The sequence below is a fragment of the Mus caroli genome, unplaced genomic scaffold, assembly GCF_978045245.1.
Source record: "Mus caroli unplaced genomic scaffold, Mus_caroli_1 scaffold_17, whole genome shotgun sequence".
Classification (NCBI taxonomy): Eukaryota; Metazoa; Chordata; class Mammalia; order Rodentia; family Muridae; genus Mus; species Mus caroli.
This window is the reverse complement of record NW_028227272.1, coordinates 85,681,608-85,697,484: the sequence shown is the minus strand read 5'-3', so window position 1 is coordinate 85,697,484 and position 15,877 is coordinate 85,681,608. Positions and strand designations below refer to the sequence as shown.

General features: G+C 39.4%; 1 protein-coding gene across 1 annotated transcript; it reads right to left on the bottom strand.

Moving 5' to 3' along the window:
• Positions 1-5,662: 5,662 nt before the first annotated feature.
• On the bottom strand, positions 5,663-6,166 carry LOC110312087 (keratin-associated protein 13-1-like). Its single transcript, XM_021185636.1, has one exon. The coding sequence runs from the start codon at positions 6,164-6,166 to the stop codon at positions 5,663-5,665; it is 504 nt and encodes a 167-aa protein (XP_021041295.1).
• Between the last annotated feature and the right edge of the window lie 9,711 nt (positions 6,167-15,877).

Here is a 15,877-nt window from a genome sequence, read left to right as displayed (position 1 = left end):
CCCCAGAAAAGCATCATTTGACATAACTAACTTTCCAAAGAAACTAGAAGTTCGCACTTCATGTGACAGTTCAGGGGAGGGACATAAAGGGCTGAGAACGGTATAAGCAACCACAAAATGGAATTAGAACAAAATGGCAATGTCTTAGTCATTTCAGAGCAGCTGGTAGTGTTGTAGACCCAGTTGCTGGGGCAGAAAATGCTGTGGAGGAACGTGAATTGGTCAGGCAGTATCTAAAGGAGGGAAATGAGAAGCCCCCCCCCCCCATTAGCATCTGTATGTATCATTTTATTTTTATAAGCTAATTTAAGGTATTGTTTTATCTGTTTCTATATGAGAACTGTCACTACTTCATCCATGCCTTTACTGCTACCCAGTCATGAAAAGGAATATCTCTATAAGTTATTTGGTGAAGCCTTGCCAAGTATTTATTTATATTATGACCAATAATTGTTTATGCCTACAGTGAAGACTGCAATAGTGCCATCATGTTTATTTGAGTTGAATAAAAATTCTCCATTTGCCACCAATGATTTTCCATGTCTAAAATACGATTTTGTGGCTTATATTTATATATATATGTATTGATTCTTGAATTTAGTATAATGTGAAAACATAAAGTAAATTGAATGAGAGACATAGTGGGTCACACTATAAACGAGAAAGACTGTTTAAAAGCAAAAATACTGAAGACCTTGACTTGAAACAAAGCCCTTGGTTACCAGTTTGAATATGAATGATGAGTCAGATGAAGTGAAAAAAGACAGACAGTGATTGGTGAGTTTTTCCATTTCTGGATGATTAAAAACACTGGTTCCATATGTCAATAACATCGTAACTACTTTTTAACTTTGCCTTTTTGTTATTTCTGTTTTCTGACACGGGGTCTCACTCGACCTAAAACGTTTCTGAAGCTCACTATATATAGCCAGGACAGTTTTGACTTCACAGCATTTTTCTTGCCTCAGCTTCATAAGTTTTAAGAAAGGGAATACAGACACAACTTTCTTAAATTTGTATGTTGTTTTGTTGTTTTGAGTCTTGATCTAGGGTAGACACTGCTGTCATTTGACAGTGCTTCTTATTACTATTTTTATATACAAAGTATAAAAGGTGTCCCTCACATGCTTATATGACTTGTATTTCTCTAGCACTGTTGTGGTGGATTGATTGAGAACAACCACCGCTGCCCCAAATATAGGCTCTTCTATTTGCATGCTTAGTCCCCAGTTGAACTGTCGGAATGGATGAGGAGGTGTGGCCTTGTTGAAGAGGTATACACTGGAAGAAGGCTTTGAGATTTCAAAAGCCTACTCTACTCTCTCTCTCTCTCTCTCTCTCTCTCTCTCTCTCTCTCTCTCTCTCCTCTCTCTCCCTCCCTTTCTCCCCTCCCCACTTCCCCTATCCTCTCCCCTCCTTCCCCTTCCCCCTCCCTCTCTTTCCCACTCCCACTCCCATTCCTTCTCCCTCTCTTTCTTGCTCACACACTCCCCCCTCTCTCTGCATGCTCTCTGTGGGATCTGAATGTAAAGGTCTCATCTACTTCTCCAGCATGATGCTTACCTAGTTGGTTGATAGGTTACCTGCCATAAGGATGATGAACTAACCCTCTGAAACTGTAAGCAAACCCCCAATTAAATGCTTTCTTTTATAAGAATTGCTTTGGTCATAGTGTCTCCTCACAGCAATACAACAGTGATTAATACAGCTATATAGAATAAAGGAAGGGCATTCATAGGAACTTTCATGAGTCATCTATCTTATCTGTTACAGGGACCATATATAAAGCTGTCTATCTTCACATCTGTTTCAGAAATTTCTTGGTATATAAATAAGACATGATTACCATGAAAAAATGTTTTTATTTAAATACACATCAAATGTTCATCTCTAATGATACAAATGGCACTATCTTCATTATCTCTACTTAGGTAATAAAGTAAAATCCAAAGAGGACATACTGTTTAATTTTACAAGTTAACAATATGCTATGTATAAAACTTGGTTACTCTCAATGCAGTGAATCATTAAAAGTGAATCTCTCCATTTATCAGAGTGTAAGCTGTCTTCCATGTTCTCCTGTTCTTCCTCACCTTAGAGTCTGGTCACCTTCTAGTTCTCTGATTCTTTATGATCATCATGTTCAGATTCCATATAGAAGGGAACATACTCTTTGTCTTTCTAAATGTGGTCATTCTATTTACTATCATATACTCTCATTCCATTCTGTTGGCTCCAAATGATAGAAATGACTTCTTTGTATGCTTTTAAATCAAATTGATTTTAACTGCTACATGAAATCATAATATTACACATGTTAATGTTACCATGTTTCTTTTTATGATGTACCATGTTTTATAAATGTATGCTTTGCATAATATCCCAATGAAAACATCTATATTCTCAAATATTTATCACTTTTTTCTGGTTAAATTACTCAAAGCCATCCTTCTGGTCTTTAAACCGTAGGGAGTAAAAATTTCACATCTAGTTACACAATAATATGTACTTTTTAATTTTATAGTTGAACACTGTATTGGAGTCAATACCACTGGTTCTTTCCCCCATTCCAACTCTTCTTGAGTCCCCCCCAGTACTTCCCAATTCATAACTTTTATTCTTTAATTATTAAGTTTATGGGACATACATGAATGCATTTATAAATACAACCTGCAGAGTCCATTTATTATGACTTGTGTGTATGTGCATATGAGGTCAGCTACTTGGAATTGGATAACCTATCAAGGTCCTTAACCCTGAATTTTTTTTTTTTGCTCAGCAGCCATGGATCGCAGTAGTTATTCAGCTTCATGTGGGGCCTCATGAGATTTTCCTCATCTATGATGTCCTATCACCTGATGCTGTCTTTGCAAAAGCTTTGTTTAGAGCCATGTTGTTAAGATGTCAGGAGTTCAGATATTTATAATAGATAACAAACAGGAACAGGAGTAGACATCCTGTTCCGCTGGCCCTTAGACAGTTCCATCCTTTCTCCAGTGGTGATGTTCTGCCTTTCTTCTGCGATGTTCCCAAAGCCTCAGGCATGGAGGTTGTATGGTAGATGGTTCCAGTTGGGGATAGGCTCCCCACAGTCTGCCTTTTGGCCAGTTGTCAATTTCTGTGATGGTTTTTGTCTGCTGCAAAAAGAAACCTACTTGATGGTACAAAGAGAACTACACTTATTTGTTTATATAAGGATAGTCTTTTGAATGCAGTTAGGAATTATAGTGATTTAAGAAAAGTGACAATAATAGGTTTTCTTCTAGATGCCATGACTTTATCATTAGCTATGACCAATTGGCTAGGTTTACAGTCCCAGGAGTGAATTCCCTCCTAATGAACAGAATTAATTTAAATCCAAGAATAAATGTATAATATACAAGCATATGTATATACATCCAGAAATAATTTAAATGAAGTTGTCGTAATAGTGTTCTTTCCCAGGGCCATCTGCTAACAAACTCTCCAGTCCAAGCATGGTAAATCTTCTTTTGAATTGTTAAAGAAGTACAAGAGAACACTCCTGAAAAATAGGCTACTATCATTACTTTTGTGTGCCCTCCTACATTTTGTAAGGTCCTCCTAAATTTCATAGGGTGACCTTGTGTTTTCAATTGTTGTGGGGAGCCCTCAGTTCCTGGCTAGATGAATATGTAAATGCCACTTCTTCACCTGCCTTTAAGAGAAAAGAAACAGGTCCTGAAGACAAAGACCTTTCCCAGCTTGCTGGTTGAGTAATGAATGCTGCTTTTGTGCATAGCAGTTAAAAGCACCAACTGCTCTTCCAAAGGTCCTGTGTTCAATTCCCAGCAACCAAATGGTGGCTCACAACTATCTGCAATGGGGTCTGATGCCCTCTTCTGGTGTGTCTCAAGAGAGCAATGGTGAATACATAAAATAAAATAAAATAAAATAAAATAAAATAAAATAAAATAAAATAAAATAAAATGGTAAAAAGAAAGAAAGAAAAGAAAGAGAAGAAAAGAGGAGAAGAGGAGAGGAGAGGAGGGGAGAGGGAGAGGGAGAGAGAGAGGGAGAGGGGAGAGAGAGAGAGAGAGAGAGAGAGAGAGAGAGAGAGAGAGAGAGAGAGAGAGAGAGAGAAACAGGGAGGAGCTGGGACAGAACTTTAGGGAAGTTGAGATGCAGGCAGAGTGAGGGAGACACTGGAGGCAGCAGAGGAGAGACTGGACTGAGCTAGGAAGCAAGTAGTGAGAACCATATGGGATGACAGAATGACAGACAAACTGGGTTGTGTAATATGTGTGAGAGCAGTCTTTTCATGATGTACATGTGGGTGACCTCATTCAGGATTTCAGAGTCTGTATCCTGTAACATACCTATGTCTCTTTTATTCCATATTCTCTCAAAGATACCATCTCATCATGTTAACGGCTAATATTTGACTGTGGGTAGGTATCACATTTTTCTACAGTCTTTTATCAGTTTATTATTCTACTTCTAGTATATTGCTAAATCATATCCAGTTCTTTTCCTAACATTTTGGAAAATCTGTACTATTCTTCGTAATTGATGCAGTCATTTTCATTTCCTCTGTGTTTCTTTTCCAGATAACTGGCAGAACAATGTATGGGGAAGATTCACAGGCACTCAACATTTCATAGGATTACAAGTCCAACATAGGGAACCAGAGCAGAGTGGCTTTACCTGTGATGCTGTAAGTATGAGATGGTGAGAATTCAGAGCATGGAAGACAAGGAAATATAGACCGCTGAGTCCACACTACTTCATGAGTATCACTTTGATATAAGTCTAAACTTAATAAAGGTTATATGGGCTCCTAAAGAGATTATTATGTTAAACTGGAACTCAAGACATGAGCCCATAAGAGACATTACAATGAAAACATTTATTGTCAGTGCACAAGGGAACCCATAGCCATAAAATCTAAATATATTTTATCTTTGCTGTTTTATATAACATAGGTAGACCAGTTGACATAGAACTGAGAATCCACTACTAATAGAAATCAATTCATTTTTTTCCATCTGGGATTTCATTAATAAAATCTATACTTGATTTTTTTTTTTTTTTTTTTTTTTTTGGTTTTGGTTTTTCGAGACAGGGTTTCTCTGTGTATTCCTGGCTGTCCTGGAACTCACTTTGTAGACCAGGCTGGCCTCGAACTCAGAAATCCACCTGCCTCTGCCTCCCGAGTGCTAGGATTAAAGGTGATGTTCTTAAGTAAGAAAACTAACTGAGGCATATAAGGTATTTATCCAGTACACAACTTAATAGAACTTCAAAACCTGAATCTCTATGCATGTTGCTCATTTAATGCTAATCAATTTCATGTTTCACAACCACAAAAGCAAGCATACAATAAATAACTCACAAAAGCAAGCATAGATAAATATCAAGTCAGTATATTCATTAGCTTGAAATTTTAGTATTCATAATTTGGGAAGAAATTCAGCACTATAAATTTCATTTGCAATGCAGGCTTTATTTTTGAGTTAGGAGATTAATTACAAAGTTCTCAAAGGACACCCACCAGCCAATATCTGAGGTCAGAGAGAAAGTGAAGAATTGGCAATCAGGGAATGAGAGAACAACTCTGCCCAGCCCAAGGAAGACAACAAAGGCCAGGAATCCAGGGGAGGATGAGAGTGGTCAACAAGACTGGAAGTTACAAAGAAGATCACTAGAATCCAGATCCAGTGCCACAGCTTGGTCTGTAGCAAGGAGACTGACAGGTTCTATAGGGCACATAGGATGGGTGGCAGAATCCGGATCCATAGCCCAGAGAAGAGACCCCTTGGGGTCTAAAGCCACTGGACCCACAGTTCAGAGAGTAAGAGCTTCTAGACCCATAACCCTGAGAGTGGCAGCTGCTGGATCCAAAGCTCTGAGAGCCAGCATATGTGGTTCTGCAGGGACTGCAGACACTGGAGACTCTGGGGCTGTAGCAGGGCCGCTGGCAGGAGCTGTGTACCACATGGGAAGTCTGGCATCTGATGGGCTGGAAGCAGTTCTGCTGACAGCCACTCTGGAGAGAGGAGCCCAGATGGCAGGTTCCGGGGGAGTAGAAGCGAGTGCTCTGGAGTAGGTGACTGGGGTAGGAAGAGCCACAAGAGGAGTGAGGGTAGCTCAGGTGATCTCCACTGGAGCGGGAAGAGAAGTTTCCAGAATAGCAGCCGTAGGACATGTTGATGGCAGGTGTAAGTTGAGCAGAGTACAAGAGAGGATTCTGAGTTTGAAAATCACTCCTTTCCTAGGAACTTTATATACTCTCAGCAATGGGTGTGGCTTCTTATACAATCATTGTTTCCATATGTGGCTCCCTCATCTGCATGTCTGGACCTCAGTAATTTTCTATATAATTGCAGTTAACTAACTCCTTTAATCTTTCATTTAAGGGAGAACTCATTTTTTTATATGTCTGAGTCAATGAAATGTATTTATGCTACAAATGCTATGACTATTTAATTAGTGCCTCTGCCATTATGGTCAGGAAATCCCCCACTGTTCACTGTCTATGACGTGTATGTGTTCTTGTTTGGGTAGGGGAATTACTCTCAGAGATGACAAAGTCTTTATCCTCAATTGGTCATTGAATAAAAGGCAAAATCTTGCATTGACAAGAAGCCATATCAGATGGCTCCAGTATCAAAGCATTGATTCACACTCTGCAGTATAATGTTCCAATTTTTAATACATTATTATCAATGGTTATTATGTCCAGTCTATAAGAGCTACATAAATGCAAGCCAAAAAAAATTGGGACATTGTACAAAAATCATTCTAGTCTTGAACAAATATGTATAAAAATGATTATTTAGAATAATGAAATCAAAACAATATGGGGCCATTAAGGGACATTTAGTGTACAAAAATCAATGGCACCAGAAGGGATGGTATTGTGGATATATTTTTCATTTAATGTACTGGTTCATAGTCTCCTCTTAGTTCAAATTCATCTAGAGTTTCCTTCCCAACTCATATCACTAACCATTATTTCAATGTGATGGATGGTTTCAGAGCTTATCCTATCCAATCTACCTGTCCATGCTTGGTTGCAGCTTTCTTATCAGAGGGAGTTCCAGAGTTTGTGAATATTGAAGAGGATATTTTTGTGAGTCACCATTATCAGAACAACATATCATAAATGAGAATGTATCTGAGTACGAATGTTAATAATTTAGAATGAAACTCATAGCAAAATCCTTAAACTTGGAAAGTTCAAAAAACCAACACATAGTACAAAATCAGGATGTGATGCCCCCTTCCTCTTTGAGCATTTGGATATTCCCTGACCTGAATGGATCATCACCTCTATAGACAAGAATGGGGGGTTGACATGCTTTTCTGCAGAGGGTGAAAATAATATTTTTCCTTTATAAATCTGGCAAAGGAAAATGCTGAAAGTATTTGAGATGAGAGAACTAGCTCCTTTCAATATCACTATTTATTGTTAAGAATGTCTCAGCTTTATGCTTCTTCCCACTTCTTCTCGGTTGGTGCTCCAAGTCAAGGACCATGTTCCTCCCAGTCAGGTGTCCCTCTCCACATTCCTACCCAGGCTGCAAGCTGTGGGTGTTGCTAGTTATATGGGACTCTACAGCAAATGGCTATAAGCCTTGGAGTTTAGGGCCTGTGGAAGTTGCTGATTAAAAAAAAAAAAAAAAAGACTCTTCCCAGACCCAGGCAAAAGTAGAAATGTAAAAGAGCTCACACCAGTCTCTCTGGGGTCAGTACTCTGACCAAGACTTTGTAGAATCCATAAGATCAATAGTTTATCACTTCCCCACATGCCACAGGATTTGCGTGCATTCTACCCATACACATGGAGAAACTTTAGTTTCTTTCCTGTTTTGGATCCTGGAACAACTGAGGAAAGATTTTCTAGAGAAAATTTGCCCTGTATAGCACCTCCACCAATGAACTTACACTAGTTCCTGGGTTTGAATCTAAGACAAACAAATTCTAATTTTCTCTTATATATTTTTTTTCTTTAAAATGTCTCCTGGCCACTCCTCCCCGCTTATAGATAACTCTACTGCTGTTCCAAGGGTCATTATTTTCTTGAAGAATCATTGCAGGATTGCTGTTTATATAGGAGAATTTTATCTCCCAGCCGGTAGCAGAGCACCTTCAGTGATTCAACTTTTAGTTTAATGTTCTTGGACAGTCATGAGTTGGATGCTTTGGGAATGTGTTTGGTACCTGTAGTGCAAGGAGCCCTCTGAACATGCTCATGGACTGTGGGCTGCCACCCATAGCTCCCAAGCTACAAAACTGTGGGTTTCTGCTTTGTCTTCCTAGAACACTGGAAAAGGTCAGGAAAGATAAACCTTGAATCCTGCACTTCATGACTTGATTCTGACTTGTGGAAGACACCAGTTCTAGGTTTGTGAATTGTTGTCATGAGACAATAAAGGAACTCACATTCAGTCTCATCTCCTTCCCAAGACCTTTGTGGCAAAGTCTCCTTCCAGGGCTCAACTGTGTTAGTGATTATCTTGTTTCTGTTGTCCCTTTTCTTGCCATTCCCTCTCATTAATTCCACATAAAACCATGAAACAATAAAATACTTGAAAGAGTCATCAGGAGTTTTTAATATAACTATACTTCCTGGCAATTCAGAATAAATACAGTGATGCAATCCACCAAAGGTCAAACAGGTGATATCAGTGTTTAAAATGAACAATGTCAAGGCTTCTGTCACTGAATGATAAATTCAATTGATGAAAATATAATAGGATTAAGTGTCAGATGCTGAAATTACCAGTGCCCTTTCTGTAAGAGTATGTTTAATTGTAATTTCTTTAAAAGCATCACTCCATGATTTGGATGCAAGGAACTTCTCAGGCATCCAACATCTAACTTCTATGTTTTTAAAAGTTTATCTTAGGATCTTCTAATTCTTTAAATGCCTTTCTTTGGGCTCCTGGTAACTGGGGTAAATATCTTAGTCTGTTTACTACTAGAAACAGAGTTTTGTTTTTCAAATCAGAACCTCCTAAAATCTTTCTGAAAGCAGACATCTTGTCAAACCTGGAGTAAGTAGTCAATCACTGGAGGCAAACTCAGTGGTAATCAAATTCATCAAGTCAGAACATTTTCCCATCATGGCACAAAATTGTGACGACCATCTCAGGCATGTACTAGGGTCCCTTTCATCCTCACATATCTCTCACCCTTCCCATTTCAATGTGATGGGACCACAAGAGCACATCAAATTCTACATCAAATCCAGCCCACACAATCATTTCCTTTTACATGTAGGTCCTGTGGGCTATTTATCAAACTTCAAATTATGTACCAATACTTAAAAGCTAAAAAGAACACAGATGAGATATGGACTTCCAAAATTTTTTAGAAAACATGCTAACCAGCTGCTGTCTTGCATGGTTTTCTGGACCTGTGCCTAAGCTTGAGGGTGTGTGCCTCTTTAGTCTTGACCACTAATGCTCATACTTCACAGATCCCAGATCATATCCCATTCATTGTTAGTCACCGTGTTTATTAGCATCCCTGTCATTAGTAAGAGAATGAGCAATAGAACTAAGGAGCTTTGTGTTTGGTAAAAAAGAAAAAGAAAGGAAGGAAGGAAGAAGGAAAGAAAGAAAGAAAGAAAGAAGAAAGAAAGAAAGAAAGAAAGAAAGAAAGAAAGAAAGAAAGAAAGAAAGAAAGGAAGGAAGGAAGGAAGGAAGGAAAGAAGGAAGAAAGAAAGAAAGAAAGAAAGAGAGAGAGAAAGAGAGAGAGAGAGAGAGAAAGAAAGAAAGAAAGAAAGAAAGAAAGAAAGAAAGAAAGTGACCAAAAAGAAACAAATACTTCTTTCTTCATCTTCCATGAATTTAAAAAAAAAAAAAGTCTGTATTGGTGATTAGAATAGGAAACACCAACTTTGAAATCAATTATCTGTCCTTGTCACTTGTACTTACAAATTGTTTCTTAGACAGTTAAGTGATTTGAAGTTAGGGACATTGACTTCAAAAGCTTTATAAACCTGTAGAATCTGAGTTGGACAAATATTTGGGTCAATAGAGGTATTACTACTGAATATACATCAGAATTAACAATGGGTCATTTAGGTTATAAAATAAACCAAAATACAAGTAACTAAATAAGTAATAAATACAGAACTTAAAACAAAATGGGAAAATGTCACCTGCTGTAACGGAGGGTGATGTTCGATATCTCACAGTGGTTGAAAGTCACTCCCATACGTAAGCCCTGGATCACAAGGTCAACATCTAGCCCATAGCCCCATCAAGGGACTTCTCCCAATGCTGAAATACCACTCTGTGTCTGTGGTTTCACCTGTTCAAGATTTGTCTGTCCTCGACAATAAAATACAAAGCCAAAATTTAAAAAAAAAATGTATCTAATTCCTGTTTGTAGCCTTGTGATTATGTTGTAAAGGACAGTTCTCTACATCAACAGGGTATGCTCTCTGTTCAAGTGTCTGTGCGAGTATAACTGTTATTAACGTTTTTGTTTGGGGAATGTGGAAAATGGATGGAGTGGTATTGATATCCATCCTGAGAAATGTAATATCTCAGAGCTTAACAGTGGCTGTGTGACACTATACAGATGGCCCTTGATGACAAGTAATGACTCCTTTAGCCATAAATACCAGAGAGAAGAATAGCAATTTTGACACACGGTGACAACTGAAAATGGGAGGCAGAATAAAAAAGGCTTTTGGGCTCAAAGTCAGATGAATAGTATTCTGAGTCCAGGACTGGCACACAAACCAATCCTGAGGTGTACAGGAGACTTTGCAGGGATTCATGAGCACAGAACAAGAAGGGAAAACTTGTAGCTGGTAGGTGTTTCACGTGAAATAAACATGTTGGTTCTGTCAATATCAAGTACTTTGCATTTCTTCATTTTCCTTGGACAGCTGAGTAAAGGGTGATTGTATCTAGGAACTGTCTGTGTGACTTCCCTGCTCAGAAGTAAGAAGCAGCAATAGGAATTGGGTACAAACCAGGAGATATATTCTACTTAGTTCTAGGAGAAGCAACAAGATACAAAATAAGAGGGAGTATAAAAGGTGACTTTCCCTGCCTTGGTACTCTGGGGATCTGACCTTTTCCTGACCCTGAGGTATAACCATCTGCTCTACTTTTAAAAGAATCATGGCAGAGAATTGTAGTAAGATGCCTGGGCACAAAGAGCAAGTCCCATGCTTATTCTGTATATATTTGTCAGAATGAGATAGGTGACCTTAATGAAAGTGGGTAGGAGAGAGGGAAAGGAAAAGAGACAGAAGAAGAAATGAGTGAGGAAGATAAGGAGGAAGGGAGGGTAGGGAAGGGACAGAGGGAAAAGGGAAGAGCAAAGAAGGAGGAGAAGAAGGAGGGGGCAAGAAGGAGAGGGAGAAAGAGGAGGAGAGCAAGAGAGAAGTCACAGGTGAGGGAGCAGAGAAAATGTGGTACAGAGGAAGAGGGGTGGGCTCTTCCTGCTTTGTCTGAGGCTCAGATGGTTGGAATGAGAGGCCCCAGCTGGATACTCCAATTTCTTTCCTTTATCAGTTTACCTTGGAAAGCTCAAGTCCTAGCCAGGAATAGCTTCAGAACAGAGCAGAGCTCTATTTTCCCCTCCATTTGGGCTATACTTCTTCCTGTTTGGTGGGCAGAGCTTTGCACTGGGGAATAGAGGCAGAGATGCCACTGATGTGATGATGCCCCAGTTTTGTAGCAGATTGGCCAAAGCTCCAACAGCCAGGGTGTTCCTCTCCTGTTTTTTACTTACTAATGACTTGGGTTATTGATATGTTTAACATTATTTTCTTATATAAACTATATACAGTGAAGTGTTCCATAAAGACATTTTTTATTCAGTTATATCATACATTTTAATCTGCATAATATCTGCTCATCTCTCTGGGGGCACTATGTGTTTTATCCTCACCCTTATATAATGTCTGATGATCAAGTCAAGGCCATTAGCATAACACCCTACTTAAGCATGTATCACTTCATTTTGTTGATTACGTTTTGAATTCTTATTTATCTCTTCTGAAATATGCATTCAATTATTGATAAGCAAGTCATTCTGCTCTGATTTTGTGCTGTGTGTGTGCAGCAGATAGATTCTGGTCTCCTCCGTCCTCCTCTTCCCTCCCCTTGTAACAGGGAATCTAACCAATGAGCTAAAGTTCTTGTCTTAGCTTTCTGCATGGTTTACAACATGAACTCTTGACCTCAGTAAGCAATATAATTGACAATGGCCTTGGGGGACATTAGGTTGTAATTCTGTATCACTGGCCCCTATAAGCATGAATTAGTTTACTCTTGGTAATGTTCCAGGAACCTCAACTTCGCACTTCATCTTCATCCTCCGCAAAGTAAAGAGCCTTGCAGTAAAGGGCAGCGTCTTCACCATTTCCAGGGTCTCAGCAGACTTTCAATGCACTTGTTAAAATGATGAATGCAGACATTTTCCATATTAACATTGTGATTCTCCCTTGCTGATAATTGGAACTAAGTGTTATTATTCTGTGAACTGTAAGATTTTGTTGCCTGGTTCCCAGAAAAGAACCATTAACAACCGAACATCTTGTTTCGAGAAGTGACAGAAATGGCAGGTGGCGCTCAGAGAAGTAATACTCGTTATTAGTCATGAAAACGACCACCATCATACACTACAGAAAAAAAATGAGTGCTTTGTCTTTCCTTTTTTTTTTAAATTTGCTTATTTTTTATTTATTTTTATTAGATATTTTCTTCATATATATTTCAAATGCTATCCCAAAAGTTCCCTATACCCTCCCCCTGCCCTGCTGCTCCTCTACCCACTCACTCCTGCTTCTTGGCCCTGACATTCCCCTGTACTGGGGCATATAAAGTTTGCAATACCAAAGGGCCTCGCTTCCCAGTGATGGCCGACTAGGCCATCTTCTGCTACATAGGCAGCTAGAGACACGAGCTCTGGGGGTACTGGTTAGTTCATATTGTTGTTCCACCTATAGGGTTGCAGGCCCCTTCAGCTCCTTGGGTGCTTTCTCTAGCTTCTCCATTGGGGGCCCTATGTCCATCTTATAGATGACTATGAGCATTAAAAACAATGGATTTATGAAATTCTTGGACAAATGGATGTATCTGGAGGCTATCATCCTTAGTGAGGTAACCCAATCACAAAAGAAGTCATTAGACATGCACTCACGCACGGATAAGTGGATATTAGTCCAGAAACATAGAACACCCAAGATACAATTTGCAAAACACAAGAAAATCAAGAAGAGGGAAGACCAATGGGTGGATACTTCATTCCTCCTTAGAATAGGGAACAAAATACCCATGAAAGGAGTTACAGAGACAAAGTTTGGAGCTAAGACGAAAAGATGGACTATCCAGAGACTGTTCCACCCTGGGATCCATCCCATAATCAGCCACCAAACCCAGACACTATTGCATATGCCAGAAAGATTTTGCTGAAGGGACCCTGTTAGAGCTGTCTTGTATGAGGTTTTTCTTTCTCAACTAAATGAATAAAACGCGTTCAGGCAAATATTCACATGGGAAAATGAATTACGAGTAACGAATTATGAGTAACGAAGTATCCAAGCCTCCATAGGTCTCACCATGTATTGATAAACATGTATAAAGTCTTTTATGACAAAATGTATTACAACTCATCACTAAGTTCAAGGGAAATTGAAACTGGGAAACAGCCAACATTCTAAAGCATTTCTTTTCTTAAATATGATAAAACTTTGTTATCACTGTAAAAAAAAAATCATGCCCCATCTAACTTTAAATTCTTTATAGTCAACTATTATTTCCTAGTCTCTCAAATCACAACATTATTTATTTACAGAAGTGATTAAGTAAAATGTTGGCTAATAGATGGATTGTTATACAGCATGACTGTCCATTTCTAAAAATGAATATCTTTACATGTAGACAGGCACACATAAAGGGAAAACTGGAGGAAGAAAGAAAGCCATGGACATCAAATACCAAGGACAGAGATGCAGAGAAGAACTAATCCACAAATCCTTGATCTCAGACTTCTAAACTTTTAAATTAAGAGACAGCCATTTATCTAATTTATGGACACTTCTATGGCAATCCTAGCAAACTATTACATATCCCAGCTTTCAAAAATGACTAATTATTCCAAAAATGTGTGGGCTCAGTGTTTCCCATTGTCTGACAACTACCAAGTCTCTCGGCTTGCCACCAAAGCAGCTGCAGCCAGCAAGCCTGTGTTCACACATCCTGATTGATCGGATCCTGCCTCTGAGGTCTCACTGAAACTATGTGCAAGTGCATAAAGACCTCTCTGTTGACAGGTCCCCTGCTGCTTCTACATGCTTCTCTGGATTGATCAGGATAGTTCCCATAATACATTTCATAAAACTTTGATTTTTCAGAATTTCGTACAATGTATTTGATCATATGTTTTCTCAACCTCAGCTCCTCCAAGACTCTTCCCACTCAGTTTCAATGGATTTGTGGTCACAGGTCTGCTTGACAACACAGCACCTTTATAGGTCCTCATTTCTGTTTCTTTAACTTCATTCCTAAGGATATGGTTGACCTGTTACTCTAGGAGTTGTGTACCCATTTCCACGAAGTGACCCTTTCACAAACCACCTTCAAGCACCAACCAAAGCTTTCTGCTCATCAGTAACCAGTGCCGCAGCTAGAAATGTGTCCACTCTAAAGATCCCTCCTTCTGAAAGAAGTGAAATGTAAAAACAAAATTCAAGGCCTTTAGGCCCAGGCTTGGGAATGTGGCCTCTGTGGCCCAGTGCTCTGAGGTGTGCTGGTCATAAAACAGATAGTGACATTCCTCCACCCACCTGCTTCCTGGGTTCAATTCAAAGAATGGCACCCTGACCATTACTGGAACCTGCAATAGCAAATGTGCTATTGTTAGGGGCTCTTAGATTGTTAGGGGCTCTTAGAAACTGTCTTGAGAGATAACCTGACACTTGTGACTTTGCACTTCCTTGTGTCTCTTAACTGGTATCTTTGGTATCTTCCAACAATGCCCTCCCCACTTCCTTGAGTTGTGGTTTCTTCCTTTAAATACCCCCTTACTCAGCTACTCGGGGCGCCACAGTCCTCTACCCCTGGGTGGTGTATGACCATGGGCCCGAGAGTGCTCTTGAATAAAAATCCTCTTGCAGTTTGCAGCAAGACCATTTCTTGTTGGTGATTTTGGGTTGTCGCCTCTCCTGAGTCAGAACATGGGGGAGTCCTCACGTTGTGGGTCTTTCACTTCTCCTTTTCACCTGTCTTTCTTCTCCATCTCTCTGCTTCCCCTTTTCTAGAACACATTCTATAGTCATACCTTCTGCACCTGCCCCCATATGCCCTAAAGAAATAGAAAATTGCTCCTTTCTTTGAAAGTAAGTTATTTAACATAGATATCAGCTTCCATTACTTCAGTGTACTTGGTGGAGCTTTAACAGGTTTCTTTTGTAAAGAAAATCACTGGCCCCTATCCCCAGGCAGAACGTTATTCACCTGCAAAGTACAGACCATTGTAACCAGGTGCTCCACATTCCAGAATAACTGTTGTCATCAGATCCTTAATTAGCGTTCCTTTCCCTCTGTTGTTTCTTTCCTCTTGGTTTCTATCCAAACTTGGATCCTCAGGTTCTTTGTACAGAGCCCCCACAATGATTAGCTGCTCCTTCCCATCCTTTGTAAGATAAAGCAAAGGTCACAGAGGAAAGAATGTGCTGACAAAAGAGCTTTCTCTCCACTAGCTGTTCCATTTGAGACCTACGTGTTATCTCAGAGAAGCAGAATCCAAATTCATCTGACGAGGAGCAGCTCTTCTAACCCAGAAGTGTATTTCTGCCTCCTGGAGGAGTCGGCATTTGCAAGAACCAGAGAATGAACTTTCTAATAATAACTTAGACTAAGTGACCTCATGGGCTTTGTTC